The sequence below is a fragment of the Telopea speciosissima genome, chromosome 2 (assembly GCF_018873765.1).
Source record: "Telopea speciosissima isolate NSW1024214 ecotype Mountain lineage chromosome 2, Tspe_v1, whole genome shotgun sequence".
In the NCBI taxonomy this organism is placed as follows: Eukaryota; Viridiplantae; Streptophyta; class Magnoliopsida; order Proteales; family Proteaceae; genus Telopea; species Telopea speciosissima.
Genome location: NC_057917.1, coordinates 8,120,744 through 8,139,680, shown reverse-complemented (window position 1 = coordinate 8,139,680; position 18,937 = coordinate 8,120,744). Strand labels below are relative to the sequence as shown.

The following is an 18,937-nucleotide window of genomic DNA, read 5'->3' as shown; positions in this document are numbered from 1 at the left end:
AAGGATTTCGAAGAGTCATAGGAGATGTCGGCTTGTGCAAAGGTGCAACGAAAGGGGAGCGATTGTTTGAGAGTTAGATTATGCCAACCACTCGAAGGAGATAATGATGCAATCTGTGAGTCTAGACTTGGGTTAGGTCCCATACCCGCGTTTAATGGTTAGGGAGAAGTGGGAGTGGGCAAGTGACTGGATGGGACGAGAGGGGTCTGAGATGGAATAATGGATTGTACCGAACCAGAGGGAAGGGATGGAGAGAGATTTGAGTTATGGGCCTCAACCAAAAACCCATGCACGGATGGAGGCTGGGACAAAGAGATCAAAGAGGTTTTACTAGGGTAGGAGTAAGGGGCTTGATGAGCTGAAACGGGAAGATGGCCCTCGGGGGACAGGAGGGCAGTGGGAAGAAGGATCTAGGGGGCCCACCGCAGAAGTCAGAGAAGAGGTGAGGGAAAGGATAAAGGACGAGGAGGGGGTATCGTTGATGGTAGAAGGGAAAGAGTGGGAACTTGCAGTAGGGGATCAGGAGGGCGGAAGCTTGGAGAGGAAAGCGGATCAGACGGGGAGTAAGACTCTGCCAACAAACCACCAGCCAGGAGGAGGGAAGAAGGGAGGGTAGAAAAAGAGGAGGGAACCTCAGAGACAGAAGTGATGTTGAGCAGAGAGGGGTCAGAGGCTTCAACTGACAGGAGGATAGAGAAAGGGTTAGAACCATCAGTCCCAGGAGTATGGCTTGCAACGGTTGGACTTATGCGAGGACCTTTGGAGTGGCCTAATGGAGGAGCACCATGGCGGTCTTTAGTACGTTGGCAGATTTTTCGGCGACCTCTACTAGGAGAGAAACAATTGGACAACACGGGAACATTAGAGGTGTGAAGGATAGTGAGAGCAAGCGGAGGTTGAGCCGAAGAATTAGGGTTGGAAGAGGTAGCGACTGAGCAGGAACCGGTAGCACGGCCAAAGGTTTTACAGGTGAGATAGTGGGGGGAGACCAGTCAAAGCAAACTTGCTATTGGAAGGAGAACCCAAAGATCGCAGTCATATGCGATCTCTGGAAGGGGCTCTTTGGCAAATACCTCAACGCAGATGCAAGCAAAGGCTAGGCGTTCCATGGTTTTTGTCCTGTGGTCTGAGAAATGAGTTCCCAAAACAAATTCAGTGATACTTAAACCATCTTCACACCAAAGTGGAGAGGGAGGCCAAGCAAGGAGATCCAAAGGGGGGATGGGGCTCAAGTCCACATGATTGAGTTGCAATTGTCGGTTCCACTATTGGAGAATGAGGGGTTTGCACCCCACATACCATGGTCCTCCTTCAAAAACACAAACTTTATCCTCCTCCTTAGAAACTTTGAAGATGAAGGCCATTGTCCATTAGGTATGTGTCCATAGAACCTCTAACTATTTCTTGCTGAGAGAAAGCTTGACGATGGGGAAGGAGGTCTGCTACCGATAAAGTGGCCAACGAGGGAGTTTTGCCAATTATTGGCTTCTTCCTCCAAGGGGCTGATTGGGCAAAGGGCGACCTTAGCGTTGTCAACAATGTAGGGGGAGACAAATCTTAACGGGAGGCCTTCACCAACAGGGAGACCAAAATGCCCAAAAAGTAATGTAGTCCTAGATTGGTAGAAGACCAACTAGGAGCCAGACAACCAGGATCTGATATGAACAGGTGAATCAGCTAGGTCAAAATAGGTTTTTTTTGGTGAAATTAGGGTTAGGGTTTGGTTAGGGTTAGGGTTTGATGTATGGGTTATGTCAAGTTGATGTAGGGGAGTTTAACAATGAAGAACCTGAGATGTTTTGAAGGAGGGAAGTATGTAAACTTAAATGGGCAGCAGGTTAGGGTTAGGTTTTCTGGGTTTTTGAAAAGAGGAAAAGAGGATAATCTAGGGTTTAGGGTGGGCAGAAAAGGCTGAGGTTTGGATTGAACTTTTCTGATGGTGAGAGGAGCACTTGGTCAGAATTGGAAAGGTTTTTGATGGTTGGAATTAGCTTTGCAGAATTTAGTTGAGTTTTAGGTTAAGGAAGCAAGGGAGAAAGGAGGAAGATGTAGAGAAGAAGGAAGAAGAAGGAGGAGACAAGAGAGGGAAGAAGAGAGTATTTCGGTGGGAATGTTGTGTGTTGGAGTAACTTCTCCAATGCATCTATAGTACTCCAATAGAATTACTAAAAGTATGAAATCCACCTCCCTAGGGAGGTAAAAGGTAAAAAGACATAAAAAGGCAACTAGTCCAAAATCTAGTTCCTGAACTACCCTTGTACATATCTACTATCAACTCTAACACTCCCCCTCAAGCTGGAGAATATATATCATGCATTCCCAGCTTGCTTAGAAGGGTACTAAACTGAGGACAGGCAAGGGCTTTGGTGAGGATATCTGCCAGCTGATCACCAGTCTTCACAAAAGGAGTACAAATGCAGCCAGAGTCTATCTTCTCCTTGATGAAGTGTCTATCAACCTTTATATGTTTAGTTCGGTCATATTGAATAGGATTGTGGGTAATACTGATGGTAACCTTGTTGTCACAATAGAGTCTCATAGGGCCTTCAGTGTCAAATCCCAGTTCCTGAACAAGTCTTTTCAACCATATGAGTTCACATACTCCATGAGCCATAGCTCTAAATTCTGCCTCTGCGCTGGATCTAGCTACAACATGCTGTTTTTTGCTCCTCCATGTAACCAGATTACCCCCCACAAAGGTACAATAGCCGGAGGTAGATCTCTTGTCTGTAATGGAGCTAGCCCAATCAGCATCTGTGAAACCTTCCACTTTCAAGTGGTTGTGTCTGGCATATAACAATCCTTTCCCTGGGGAAGACTTCAAATACCTAAGAATACGATACATGGCGTCCAAGTGGCCACTCTTGGGAGCATGCATGAATTGGCTCACCACTCCCACTGCATAGGAGATATCTGGGCGTGTCATGGCAAGATAGATAAGCTTCCCCACTAGCCTTTGGTACTTTCCCGCATCAACAAGAGAAGGACCACAATCTTCTCCTAGTTTATGATTTTGCTCAATAGGGGAATTGGCTGGTTTGCAGCCCAACATTCCTGTCTCTATCAACAAATCAAGAACAAACTTCCGTTGACATATATTGATTCCTTTCTTGGTCCTTGATACTTCAATTCCTAAGAAATACTTCAAGGGGCCCAAATCTTTAATCTCAAACTGTTGTGCCAAGTAACTCTTCAAGTTACCTATCTCAGCTATATCATCTCCTGTGACCACAATATCATCAACATAGACAATGAGGGCTGTAATGGTACCATTGCCCCGCTTGGTAAAGAGAGTGTGATCAGCTTGGCTCTAGGAATATCCATTCTTCAGAATGGCCTGCCGAAAGTGCTCAAACTATGCCTTTGGTGACTGTTTGAGACCATATAGTGCCTTCTTGAGGTGGCACACTTTCCCTTCAGCTGAGGGCATTTTGAAGCCTGGTGGAGTTTGCATGTGCACTTCCTCTTCCAAGTCGCCATGGAGAAAGGCATTCTTCACATCCAACTGATATAATGACCAATCTTTATTGGCAGCCAAGGACAAAAGAACTCTGATTGAGTTTTGTTTGGCCATAGGAGCAAATGTCTCCTGATAGTCAATTCCATAGACTTGACTGTATCCCTTAGCCACCAACCTTGCTTTGTATCTCTCAACATTGCCATCAGATTTGTACTTGAATGTGTAGACCCATCTACATCCAACAGGGACACGTCCCTTGGGAAGATCCACCAGTTGCCAAGTACCATTCTTCTCAAGTGCCATCATTTCCTCAGACATAGCTTGTCTCCACTTTGGATCAGACATAGCATCAATAACATTTTTGGGAATAGAAGCAATAGAGAGGGCAGTAATGAAGGCAAGACCTGTAGGAGAAAGAGCATCATAGGAAACAAACTGGGCTATAGGATTAGTACAAGCTCTTTTCCCTTTGCGAACAGCAATAGGAAGGTCTAAATCACATAAAGGTGAAGAAGGGATATCACCTGATTGAGAAGGATAAATCTCAGGATGTGGATCTGGATTCAAAGAGGACTCTTGGTAGGTCTTCTTTCCTTCATTATGCAAGCCTTCACCTTTTTTGTATGTAATGTGGTAATCTTTCTCCTCACTAGAACCACTGGCAGTTCTGTCAACCACCAAATCAGCATGCATATCATCCACATCCACAGACTTTCCAATGTCAAGCATAAAGGGAGAGATAGGTAGAGGGTAATGAAGAAAATCAGCAGCCTGTTCATTCCCACAATTCTCCCCCTGAAGAGGATGCTGAGATGGGGCAAAGAAAGGTATAGACTCAAGGAAGGTGGCATCTTTGGAGATGAAGCACCTGCGAGAAGATGGGTGATAACACCTGTAACCTTTGGTAGTAGAAGAGTAGCCAAGAAAAAGGCACTTGAGGGCTTTGGGATCAAGTTTAGTGCGATGTGATTTGTTAACATGCACATAACAAACATAGCCAAAGATTTTAGGAGGAAGAGGGAAAGCAGAAACCTGTGGAGATAAGACTTCTAAGGGAGATTTGAAAGCAAGAAGTTTGGTTGGCATGCGATTGATGAGAAAAGAAGCAGTGAGAAGAGCAGCAGGCCAGAAGGTCTTGGGAACATGCATGCCAAACAAGAGACTACGGGTGACCTCCAATAAATGGCGATTCTTCCTCTCAGCAACCCCATTTTGTTGGGGTGTGTCAACACACGCTAGCTGATGGAGAATTCCATTATTAGTAAAGAAGGCTTGGAGGCCACTAAACATATGTTCTCCCCCTTTATCAGACCAGACAATTTTGATACGAGTATCAAACTGAGTAAGAATCATCTGATAAAAATTCTGAAATGCCTCACAAACATCACTCTTATGTTTCATAAGAACAGTCCAAGTAGCACGAGAAAAGTCATCAACAAAAGACACAAAGTAACGAAAGCCAAATAAAGAAGTAGTGGGGGAAGGTCCCCAAACATCAGTATGTATAATATGGAAAGGAGCAGCAGTTCTATTACCATGATATGGATAAGAGGAACGACAATGTTTGGCAAACATACATGGTTCACATTGAAAGACATGAGAAGAAGCAACAGAAGAAAATAAGTGAGGCAAATGTTTCCTCATTACAACAAAAGATGGATGGCCAAGACGCCGATGCCATAACATAACAGAGTCCACAGAACTACTATCATCACGTCCACACACATAGGACTGAGCTGTGGGTAAACCAGGATAAAAAAAAAGTAAAGGCCTTTCTCCTCACGTCCACTACCAATAATCCTCTTCGTCACCAAATCCTGAAAAAGACAGTGAGAAGGAAAAAAGGTGACACAACAGTTGAGAGATTTAGTCAAGTGACTCATAGATAAAAGGTTAACAGTAAGGTTAGGAACATGAAGAATTGAAGTAAGGGAAATAGATGAGGTAACAGGGATACAACCTTTACCAGATATGGAGGAAAGGGATCCATCAGCTATCCTAACTTTATCCTTACCAGAGCAAATGGTATAGGAATCATAATTATAGGACGTACCAGTCAAGTGGTCAGTGGCACCAGAGTCAATGACCCAAGACTGGGCTGCAATAGAAGCTGTAGTGGAGACCTGCAAGGCTGAGGACGAAGATGAGCTGGCCACGGTAAATGTAGGAGATGTGCTCAACTGGGATATAATCCGGCAAACTGTATCAACCAAAGCATGATCATCCTGTGTAGCATCTGCCTCAGTCATCATGGAGTGAGCCCGAGCTCCCCCTCTACGACCACGTGTGCTAGGAGGACGACCATGAAGAGACCAACACTTATCCTTGGTGTGCCCAGTTCTCCCACAGTGATCACATTTAAACCTGTTTCTCCCAACTCCACTGGCACCAACTGTCTCCACTGCACTGGCTGCCTCACGGTTGGGCCCTTGGCCTCTACCACCTCCATGGGTGTCTCGGAAAGAACTGGAATTGAGAGCTGACCTCTCATGAGATGATGCTGGTGTTGGGTCCATAGTAACACGCTGAGTCTCCTCACTTTGTAGGTAACTGCAGACCTCACTAAGAGATGGAAGAGGAGACCAGCCTAAAAGTTGGAGTCTGATGGGCTCATAGTCAGGGTTCAGACCACCAAGTAAAGAGAAGACCCGCTCCTTTTCAAGGGTCCGATACACCTTTGCTTCATCCTCTGGGTTGGTCAAATGGAGATCTCTGCAGTGGTCATACTCCTCCAAAAGACTAAGGAAGGCATTATAGTACTCAGAGATAGTTCTGTCCCCTTGCCTCATGGAGTGAATTTTTTGATGAAGCTGATAGACCTTGGCAGAGTCACCCACTCTGTCAAAGGTCTGAGAGACATTGTCCCAGATGGCCTTGGCAGTCTCCTTTCTTATAAATCTTCTCCCAATCTCGGGCTTTTTGGAGAAGATCAACCATGTCATGACTGTAGAGTTTTTAGTCTCCCATTTCTCATAAGTAGGCGTACTCGGCTCTGGGGCCTTGATAGTACCTGTGATGTACCCAAGTTTCCCTTTGCTCCTAAGGGAAAGCTTCACCGAATGTGACCAGTCCAAGTAATTGGTGCCATCAAGTTTCACAAAGGAAATCTGTAAAGTGTGCTTTCATAGACCAATTGAGGGGCTGTGGGAGAAGGAATAGGCTGTGAATCAGCCACACCAAGTCCAGAAGTCTCAGATTCAGCCATCTTGACAATACCTTAGAATATCGATTCAAGTGGGGAGTACACACTCTACCCAAATAAGGATTCCAAAAAAGGCAGAAAATAAATCCAGCAAGTAAAACATAGGAAAGAGCTTCACCCTAGCATCCACCAAGGGATAACACAACTGAAACAAGTTTAAGCACCTCACACAGGCTGGTTCTAAGCATTTCTCAACGAAGACAGTAACACATGGCAGTCCAAATGCAAGAGGAACAGACAAACTGCATTCACGATATTACCTGGGCAGGAACAGAGATCCCACGAAAAAGAGCACTGCTCAAACAGGGCTGTCAAACTGCAAAGGAGACCAGATGGGATGAAAAGAGCACCCTTAGGCGATCCTATTGGGCCATTCTAAGGCTGAAACTCAGGCCGAGAGAGAGAGAACCAGGAACTCCAAGCTGAGGCTGGCGGTAACTGTTGGAGTGGATGGAATGGCTTCAAAACTTCACAAGAGCTTCAACAAAGCCCAAAGAGCATCTTCAAACATCTGAATAGGTCATTTCCAACCTATTTCATACTCCTATACCAGATTTTTTACATTGGTGACTTCTCCTTGAAACCCTTTAAATCCTAGGATTCCAAAGAGAAGAAAAAGAATGGAAGAAAGAGGCTAAATACGACTCTCAAACCAACTGCTCTGATACCAAGTTGAGTTTTAGGTTAAGGAAGCAAGGGAGAAAGGAGGGAGATGTTAGAGAAGAAGGAAGAAGAAGAAGGAGACAAGAGAGGGAAGAAGAGAGTATTTCGGTGGGAATGTTGTGTGTTGGAGTAACTTCTCCAACACATCTATATTACTCCAATAGAATTACTAAAAGTATTACATCCAGGGAGGTAAAAGGTAAAAAGACAAAAAGATTAAAATACATAAAAAGGCAGCTAGTCCAAAGTCTAGTTCCTGAACTACCCCTGATTCATATCTACTATCAACTCTAACAAATTTTGGTTATGGGGAAATTGAAAACAAGGGGGGGGGGGGGGAAATGTTAGGGTTTGGTGGTTTAGAGGATTAGAAGAAGAAAGGTTAGAGTTAGGATGAATCAAACTCACTGTTGTTGCAGGATTTCCTTGGCAGCAGCTTGTTTGATTGAGAAACTTGAATAAAAATTGAATCTTTGACTAGGACTTAAAGGAGATCTTCAAAGAACTTGAAGGAGAGCTTCAAAAGAACCACCCATGCTGGGAATATTAGGGTTTGGTGGTTTAGAGGATTAGAACAAGAAAGGTCAGAGTTGGAATGAATCAAACTCACTGTTGTTGCAGAATTCCCTTGGCAACAGCTTGTTTGATTGAGAAACTTGAATAAAAATTGAATCTTTAACTAGGACTTAAAAGGAGATCTTCAAAGAACTTGAAGGAGAGCTTCAAAAGAATCACCCAGGCTTCACACCGCAAGGTTTCGATTGGATCAAACTTCAATCCCACCAACAAACCACCCGGGCTTCCCACCGCAAGGTGTCAATCGGATCAAACACCAATCCCACTAGCCTTGATCAAACACAAGACAAAAATCTTCAATGGAGAAGAAGAGCAGCAAAAACTGTTCATTAATATCAAAATTCTTCTTCAATACTTGTCCCCCTTACAACCTTATATAAAAAACTCGAAAATAGACTCCTACACTAAAAAGGAAAGGCCTAACCCAATCCTTACCCTATTAGGTACCCTAAATTAACTAGGAAAGTGAAATAACAAAGGAAATAGACTCAAAACATGGTTGGACTTATAGAGTCCTAATCCAGCCCAACTTAAATAGTCAAATGACCACTTAACCAAGTCACATGATCACTTAGTGATCACATGACCACTAATTACATAGAAATAAAACTGAGTAAGGAATCCCGTCTACAACCTAATTACCCATATTTTAGGTCCATAAAAGTGACCCATTACATTGAAAACCCATGGGATCAATGGCCCAACATCTATATAATCCAACCCTAGACTTATTCGTAATAAAAGAAGCCCAGTTTGGTGATAAATCTGCATCAAAAAGGGAACTTCTGGCAACCCCAGAGATAGGAGGCGAGGAGGGCAGAGAGAGGGCAGGGGAAGGGGAAGGAGGGGAGGGTAGGCAAGGACTTGGGGGATAAGGGGAAAGAGGAATCCCCCTCACAGCAGGTAGCCATCCTCGTTGTGGCTAGCTATATCCAAGTCTTCATTTTAATCTAGATGACCCAAGCACTTGGAAATCAACTGCACTTTTTTAATGTGATTTTGGTACTGTTAGAAAGCTTATTCAGTTCGCTTCCAGCATGGCAGTATTCTAGGAAGGTGTGAAGCTGTAGTCCAGTTTCTATTTTTGAGTGTTATGTAATTAAGGGTATAGTATAGTTTCATTTTGGAGTTTCCATCTAGGAAGCACACGTTGGAGTTCCTAAATTTGTAATTGAAGTCAAATACTACTACTACTACTACTACTAGGTTTAAGATTAGATGGTGAGAGTCACAATTGCTTTTAAGATACTCAATTGGTTGCGTTACTTTCTACTTTTCTATTTCTTTCGAAAATTTTACAAGTCTTACGAATTTGTCAGTGAAGATATATGAATTGCAATTCTAGGGCTATTAAATGATTGATTCACTTTTGTGGGTTCATTTAATTGTAGGATTCCTAATATCCCTTAAAGGTACATGGCTCTTGGTCATATGTGATAAAGTTGAAACTTTCATGTTAATATTACATACATGTAGCTGTTGTCAAGCAATAAGTACTTTTATGAGATTTTCTTGTGCGCAAGAGGCAGTAGGATGAGTTTGAAATGTTAATACTAAAGATTACTCAACGCAACTAAGCCTTTTCCCAACTAAATGGGGTCGGCCGATGTTCTACTAAAGATTCCGAAGAGATTTATTTGCAATTGGTTAAATGTGCTGAATTTGATGAAAATTCTGGATAGAAATAAAACCCTTGATATTATGCATGAAATTGATTTTAATTATTTTATTTTTTTTTCGCATTTTACAGGATAGTTTTGACCCTATAGTTGGATGGTCTGGTCGTAATCTAATTCCTGCTATGGTCTATGGGTAAGTTTCTTTTGCATTTTGTTGCTCGACTTACTCTCCTTTTTTTGGGGGGTGAGGGTGGGGGTGGGGGTGTGATATGGATTGCTATGTCATATATGTGCTTTGTAATTTTTTTCTTGGCAATTTGGTTCTTTTATTGTTTGATGTGTAAATGACTCTTCTCATTTATCTCCGCAGTTTTGGGAATCACATAGATATACAATTGGGAAGTTTTAAAATCATTGTAACGTTTAACTTAATTAAAAGATGTTAAAACTATGTTATCTTACAACTCAACTCAGACATTAAAACTCTGTTATTTTATTTGATATTTTTTTTGGGTGAATAAAAATTCATTACCAAAAGGAGAGAGAATGGAACCCCCAAATTAGGAGAGGAGAAGAAACAAAAAATTACAAACCAAACAAAAAACGAAGCACACCCCTTAAAAAGGGGGGGGGGGACAAGAGAATGGAGAAGGTAAGGAGAGAGGCCCCAGGAGACGCTACGACTATTCCTTGGGGAGAAAATACATTTAGAGGAAATCCCAAACACTTTACTTTTGATATCAAAACCTATGGAGTCCCAAATCTGCTGGAAGGTTCTTGGTTTGATGACTATTTCCTTAGGTTCTGCTCCATCCAAATATGAGAGACTGCCGCTCCAAAAGTAAGCTTACCCACCATATCAGAGAGAGACTTGCCATTGAAGGTCATATCAACCCAAATCTATTCCCTCTCAAAGGGCAAAATCCTTCTCCTCTTAGGCCAACATTTAGCCAGAAGGCCTTATTAAACCAAAGAGGAGAAGATACAAGCAAAAAGGAGATGTTTGCATCTTTAGAAGCATTCCAGCAAAGACAACAGCCATGAGAGACTGGAATATGCCGGTGAATGAGAATAGATTACGTTGGAAGGCAATTAGAGAGGCCAGACAGGGAAGCTATGACGAGGGATGTGACCCTTGAACCAAACCAACGTGCAGCAAGGAGCGATAGGGGCATGAGTTCTGATGAGATCCCAAGCTGACTTAGAACTAAACAAACCCGTAGAGGAAGGAGACCAACAACAATATCCAAACCTTATCCCAACTTAATGAGGTCAGCTACATGGATCCAATAAGATGCAATAGATTAAAAATAAGGAAATAAAAGAGGGGGGGGGGGACAACATGGTCACAACTAAAAGGGTGTCGATAGAAAACATTAAAAAGGGGGGGGGGACAAACAACATTGACACAAACTCTAGGGCATCGACCCTTCTTAGCTAACATTCCACTTCTTAACTGTCCAACAAGTCTTCTCTAGGTCTTGAAGACGTGTGAATACAAAAACAACATCACAACAACTACGTCCAACTATATAGGGTCGACCGCATGAATCCTTGATCTCCAATCAGAGGAAGGAGACCAAAAAACAAAATCACCTGAACCTCTAGGTCTTCGTGGGATGGAAGGCAAGGCATCCCAAACAGTAGCCAACTAGGGGGAAGGGAGAGGAGCCCAACCATCAAGGAGAAGAATGTTCGCAACCAAAGATTGCTTGTGGAGTCTCCCGAACTGTAGATGGTTCTTGCACTGACTAAGGGAAGGAGCACACTCAAGGGGTGCCAGTGGTTAAGCCAAGGATTAATGGAGGCACCATTATCAATCTTAGAGATAGCAACCCCAAGAGCTTGAGGCCTGAGATTTATGGTCTTCCTCCTAACACAAATATCAAGACAAGGAGCTACAGTCCAAATAAAGTCATTACAGAGAAGCCCAGCATAGATCCGGTCAAACCCAGCTACTTTCTTCTTGGCCACTAATTTCCAGATCAATTTAAGGATACCAGCTGAATTGACCTTTTTAATTCTTCTCAGACCAAAACCCCATCTTCTTTGCAGACAGAGTCCGAGCTTCAGACCCTTTCCAAAGAAAATAACAGTAGTGATTCCAAATCCATGATGGTGAACTGAGGCAACCCAAAGATACCAGACCAATAGATATAGGAGGATTGAAGCACAGATCTGATCAACTCTATGCGACTTGCATAAGAGAGAAGCTTGCCCTTCTAGAGTTGGAGCCTTTTGCGCATGAGATCTAAAATGGGGGTGCAGTGATAAGCAATCGACCTAGCAGGGATAAGGGATAGTCCCAAGTACTTGACAGGAAGTAGGCCAAGAGAGAAGCCAGTTTTTCTTTTGGAGAATAGACTTATCATCATCAGAGATCCCCGCCAAAAATATTAAAGATTGGCTCTGCAAATCTTTCAAATTGGCTCAAACACAACATGAAAGAATCAAGTGAAAGGGTGTTAGCCTTGGAGGATATCATGAGATCAAGGCCAAGTGAGATCTTGAGGTTCTTACAATTGGGCATTGGAGAGATCAGATGCTATTCCTTACTAGACTAGATGCTTCTACATAAGACTTAAGGACTAGAGTGAAAATAAATGGAGATAGGGGGCAGCCTTGTTGAATGCCAACTAAGGAAGAGAAAAAACCAGCCGGGCTACCATTGACGAGCACTAAGAACTGAGGAGTGGAGATGCAGTGATAAACCCAGCTGACAAACACTGTGGGGAAGCCCATCTTGTTCATGACACAGACAATATAGTCCTAAAGACTAATAGTAAATGGACAATCCCATGGTCAGCAAGATAAGACCCAAAATCACCATAGACATACCCTTTTCCATTATTAGTGCGAAGAATCTTTACCCTGGCATCATATTGAGTCTGAACCAGACGATGAAATAGGCGAAAACATTGAAAAACCTCACTCTTGTGTCTCATCAAATAAATCCAAGTGAGCCTAGTGGGACAGTCAATAAATGTAACAAACCATCGATTTGCAGTAATAAAAATGCAACTGGCAGGCCCCACACATCAGAGTGAATCAGAGCAAACCGAACTAAACTTCTATTAACTGAAATGGGGTAAACATTCCTAGTTTGCTTGGCAAAAACACAAGCATCACAAAATAAAGTCTTGGAATTACACTTTTGAAATAAAGCAGGAAAAACTCTATCTAATGTTCCCAGTGGGGGATGTTCCAAACGCCTATGCCACTGGTAAATCTCAGAAAATGCAGAAGTGGAATCTGAGTGATGTGCTTCAGGAGAGACTGCAGAAGAGGAACCACTATCGAGCAAGTAGAGACCACTTCTTCTCACTTTACCATTGCCAATCGTTACCCCAGCCACCAAGTCCTGTAAAACACAATATGAAGGGAAAAAAGGTCACTTTGCAGTTGAGATCCCTAGTAATACTACTAATGGATAAGGGGTTAGTAGAAAAGTTGAGAACATGCAATACTGAAGAAAGGGATAACATAGTGGAACACAGAATAGAAGAGAGGGAACCATCAACAACCCTAACTTTATCTTTACCTAAAGATGGAGAATATTGGGGAAAATGGGGGGAAGAACCAGTCATGTGATTGGTTGCCCCTGAGTCAATTATCTAAGGGGTGGAAGCAACAAAAGCATAGTGATCACCAACGAAAATACCTGAATTAGCAGAATGGGATTCAGGAAGAACTGGCATAGAAGCAGCTGTAGCAGCAGTGGATGAGGGATCTAACTTGGTCATCAGACGACGTAGCATTAATAACTCATCTTGTGATAAGGAGCCACCAATAGATGTAGAAGCATCAGATGATTCAGAATGATTGGCATGAGACTGATTTGGCTTAACATGACCTCTCCCACGAGGATTGTTGGGTTTCCCATGGAGTTTCTAGCATAACTCCTTAGTGTGACATTCCTTGGATCACCGGAATGTGTAGAAATGCCACGGGGCTGAGTGCCAATACCAAAGTAAAGGGCAGATCTCTCCTGAGTGATGGGATGTAACATGAATACATGATAGAGCGAAGGCTATCTTCAGACTGTACCATCGAATAAGCTTCTTCTGAGGTGCACCAACAGTCGTAGGCTTCTCAGTTCACCTGCAAGATACTCGAAAAAACCTTGGGAATCGATGGAGAGAAAGCAAGATCTCGACCATATCAAATAATTGCTCCCATCCAGCTTGATGGAGCTAATAGGGAACAAGGGAAAATCACCCTGGGATCCACGACTTCCCCCTTCAGAAACAATGGATGTAGACAAAGTCTTCGTATCTAGAGAGAGAGAGAGAGAGAGTTTTTGGCATTAGGGCTTCGATCCCAATGTGGATCTCAGCTTTGATACCATTTTGAGGGTTGGGAGAAATCTGACTTGTGTCTCTTAGACATCAGCCACCTTTATTACTAATAAGTGATAGAAAGGTACAAGTACATTAATGCCCCTAGGGCAACACACTAGTAACCCTACAACAACCAACTCAGCCTTATCCCAACTTAATGGGTCGGCTACATGGATCCAAATAAAACAAAGTATGGAAAACAGAGTTTTAACCAAAAAAAAAATGAAAGAAAACACGGGAAAAGAGAGATGGGGAAAGAGATGAGAGATGAAAAAGGGAAAGGACATATGAAAGATGAGCAATAAATAGAAAATGGACGATGAAGATGAAAGATAGTAAGAGGAAAGAGGCATATCCCAGCCCATTAGGAGAATCTCAGCTAAATGGGGTCTGCGACATGGTTCCTTGACCTCCAATAGGCTCTGTCTGAGGTCAATACTTGTAACAAGCCCTAGCCTATGCATGTTCTTCCTCACCACTTCTCCTATGGTCATTTTAGGTCTGCCCCTAGTTCTTTTAGCCCCTTCAATCGGAATCATATCACTCTTTACCGGGGCGTCACTAGGCCTCCGTTGAATATGACCATACCACCTTAAATGACTCTCGTAGTTTGTCATTGATCGGGGCTACTCCCAATTCCGATCTAATATGTTCATTCTGTACTTTATCTTTCCTTGAATATAACACACTAGTAACCCTAATGACATAAATACCCTTATACCCATATTACAATTGAAAGAAAGAAATGTTTGTAGTTTTCAAGGAAAAGAGGAGAGTTCCTTTTGGGTGTATAAGAAAGCAATGGCCTGGCTTCAAGTTGGTCTTCTGTTGTCCCGGATTTTAGGGGAATGAATACTTTTTGTACATTGGATGATTGAGATGCTTTTCTGAAGTTTGGTTTTAATGTCTACCTTAGGGCTTTAGGGACAATGAACGTTAGCCGGATAGGTCCAATGGAGAAACAACCTGATCTTCCTAGGTTCCTATTAGTTGGAGTTGCCCCATAGTGGGGATGAACTGAGATATAAACAATGAGAAACAGAAATTTCCAGCAATTAGAACATGAAGAATAACTGAACAGAAAAACCCGAAATTACCTACCTGAGTCAGTGATAGACTAGAAGAATAGAGGAGTAGAAGAAAGATTTATGGATATTGTTAGCAGAACAATTTAGAATGCAATGCTTGAATGATCAATGTGATCATCAAGCCCTCTTATTTATAACATTGAAAGAATGGACAGAATTACAAATAAACCCCCTCATAGTCGACTACTCTACTAGCTATAGGGGAAAACCTTTAATATATCCTTTCGGGGTACATCACTCAACACTCCCCCTCAAGTTGGTACATAGATATCACACATGCCCAACTTGACCATGTTAGGATGAAACATTTTTCCACTCGATCCTTTAGTGAAGACATCAACAAATTGATCACCTGACTTCATAAAAGGTATACAAATCTATCTACTTTCTAACTTCTCCTAGGTGAAGTATCTGTCAATCTCCACGTGTTTGGTACGGTCATGCTGCACTAGACTGTGGGCAATGCTAATTGCTGCTTTGTTGTCACAATACGATGAACAAAACCACTAAGATCTTGACGTAAACTTTGAAGCCATAATAACTCACATATTCTTTGGGTCATAGCATGGAACTCTGCTTTAGCATTAGACCTTGCCACAACATTCTGCTTCTTGCTACGCCATGTGACAAGATTACCCCCTACAAATGTACAATAGTCTGAAGTAGATTTTCGATCAAGATTACCACCCCAGTCAACATCAGTGTAGGTCTCAATACGAAGATGATCATACGAAGATAAGAGAATTCCTTTTCCTGGAGCTGACTTCAAGTAATGGAGAATTCGAAGAACAACAACCATATGAGTGGAGTAGGGATCATGAATGAACTGACTGACCAAACTCACTGCAAATGCAATGTCTGGTCTAGTGTGGGAGAGGTAGATCAATTTTCCCACCAATCATTGATAATGTCCTTTATCAACAGGATCACCATCTTTCTCTTTCAAACGAGTAGTAGCTTCCAAAGGAGTATCACAAGGATGACAACCTAACAAACTAGTCTCTGAGAGTAGGTCCAGAACATACTTCCTTTCGGAGAGAAAAATGCCTTTGGAAGAACGGGCAACTTCAATCCTAAGGAAGTACTTTAGCTGTCCTAGATCTTTTATTTCAAATTCTCGTCCCAAGAAAATCTTCAAATGAGAAATCTCATTAGCATATTTATCGGTCACAACTATGTCATCGACATAGACTATAAGAAGAGTAATTTTAACTCCACGACACTTGATGAACATGGTGTGATCAGTATTACTCTATTTGTACTTTACAGAAATCATGGCTTTATGAAACCTGCCAAAACAAGCCCGTGGGTACTGCTTCAACCGATATAATGCCTGCTTTAGTCTGCAAACCTTCCCATGGGTTTATCATATGAAAAACCTGGAGGAATCTCCATATAAACTTCCTCTTCAAGCTCTCCATGAAGAAAGGCATTTTTTACGTCCAATTGCTGCAAATCCCAGCCCAGATTGATAGCATATGATAATAAAATCCGAATAGTGTTCAACTTTGCAACTGAGGAAAAAGTCTCCTGGTAGTCGATCCCATAGGTTTGAGTAAACCCCTTGGCCACAAGTGTTGCCTTGGATCTATCTACTGACCCATCCATCTTCTGTTTGACTACAAATACCCATTTACAGCCGACTGGTTTCTTGCCCGGAGGAAGAACCACTAACCTCCCACGTCTCATTTTTGGATAAGGCTTTTATCTCTTCCATCATGGCTGCTTTCCACTTTGGATCTGCAATTGCCTTCTACCACTTCTGTGAAATAGAAACAGAGGAAAGAGAAGACACAAAGGCACGATAGGAAGAAGACAAAGAATCATAGGAAACAACATTGGAGATGGGATATTGGGTACAAGACCTAATGCCTTTACGAACAACAATAGGTAATTCATGAGAAGGATCCTTACCAGATGCAGTAGTAGGCTCTGGATCAAGGTCTAACGATTGGAGAAGAGGTATAGTAGTGGTGGTAGTCTCAACTTGCTCCTTGTGCTTAGAGATCCGGGTATACACTTTATCAACAGAAATCTGACTCATAGGTCTACGAACCAATTGCTCCTCCTGAACAGGAACCGAAGTAGAGGCTAGAGGAGATGGCTCCCCCTAAACATGAACCGGTAATATAGCAGGCACATCTTCAATACCTGAATCATGCTTCCCCTGAAGAGGTGACTGTGAATAATATACGAGGGATTCATGGAACACAATGTCCATAGTGAACAAAGTACGCCTGGTAGGAGGGTGACAACACTTGTATCCTTTTTGGGTAGCTGAGTAACTAAAAAAGATACACCGAATGCCACAAGGATCAAGCTTTCCATGAAGATGATGGTTACAAGCATAGCAAATACAGCCAAATATCTTTGGTGGAACAACAAAAGAAGAGGAACCCTGGAGAATGTCTGTAGGTGCACGACCATCAAGAACACGGGTAGGCATGCGGTTTATCAAGTAAGCAACGGTAAGGACAGCATCACTCCAGTATTGAGAAGGAACCTGCCATGCAAACATAATGGACCGAGCAACTTCCAAGAGATGCAATTCTTTCTTTCAGCCACTCCATATTGGGCAGGAGTGTCGACACAGCTAGTTTGATGAAGTATCTCATTGTCAGCCAAATATTTTTGGATCTGACCCTCCATGCATTCTTTGCTATTGTCACTACGCAGAATTTTTAGAGTTGCATTGAATTGGGTCTGAACCATACGATAAAAGAGCTGAAAATATCAAAAAACTTCACTCTTGTGTTGCATCATATACACCCAGGTGGTACGAGTATAACAATCAATAAAGTAACAAACCATCTATGAACAGAAATGGATGCACGACGAGCAGGACCTCACACATCAGTATGAACTAAAGCAAAAGGAGAATCACTTCTTTTATTCAAAGGAAAGTAACTGGAACGAGTCTGTTGGGCTAAAACACAAGCCTCACGTAAAAACTCATCCGGTTTACAATCTTTGACTAACTGAGGAAATAAAAAAGCTAAAGTTCGAAGAGGTGGATGGCCGAGCCAACAATGCCATAGGTGGAGATCAGGAGACGAGGTTGAATGTTACTGATGAGCTGGAGATGAAGCTGGTGGAAGAGAAGTTTTACCCATGACAAGCAAGTAGAGACCACCATGGACCTTACCACCCCCAATCGTCGTCTCTTTCACCAGATCCTCTATGGCACAATGGGAAGGAAAAAAAGTTATTTTGCAGTTTAAATCTTTGGTAAGATTACTAATTGAAAGAAGATTAGTAGAAAAGGAGGGAACATGCAAAACAGAAGACAATGTAAGGTTGGGAGAGCAGCGACTAGAACCCTTTCCAGATATAGGAGAAAGGGAACCATTAGCTACTCGAACAGTGTCTTTCCCGGAATAGGGAGAATACTAGTGAAAATATGTGAGGAACCAGTCATGTGGTCAGTAGCACTGGAGTCTATAATTCAGGGATTGGAGACAAACGATGCACAATGACTACCAACTGGAATACCTGAAGCAAAGTGAGAACCAAAAGGGGCAGCAGGTGCAGATGCCGGAGCAGGTGAAGCTAGAGAGGCCTTTAACATGCGACGGAAAGCTAGAAGTTCATCCGGAGTGAGACCAATGTTTGTAGAAGGTGCAACAGCATAATTTCAGTGTGATTACCCTTGGACTTGGACTTCCCACGACCATGTTTCGCCTCAAAGTCAGCAGGTTTCCCATGTAATTTCCAGCAAGTAGCCTTAGTGTGATAAGGTTTGTTGCAGTGTTTACACTTTACAGGCTCCTTGGAGGCAGCATTGCCATCGGATATAGTAATGGAAGTAGGGCTGGAACCAGCTTGTAAGGCAGATCTATTAACTGTAGAGGTGTGCAACATAGCAGCCCTACAAGTCTCCTCAGTATGAACCAAAGGAAAGGACTGCTCTAATGTAGGGAAAGGAGATCGGCTAAGCACTTGCACACGAATAGGATCATATTCAACATTCAGGCCTGTCAAGAAGTCAT

At 42.6% G+C, this 18,937-nt stretch overlaps 1 protein-coding gene across 1 annotated transcript in view; it reads left to right on the top strand.

The window, feature by feature from the left end:
- The window catches only part of LOC122650409, a 65,222-nt gene that overhangs the window by 40,151 nt on the left and 6,134 nt on the right, over positions 1-18,937 (top strand). The window contains exon 16 of the mRNA XM_043843825.1: positions 9,652-9,713. Coding sequence (XP_043699760.1) covers positions 9,652-9,713 — 62 coding nt within the window. The remainder of the gene's footprint in view (positions 1-9,651; positions 9,714-18,937) is intronic.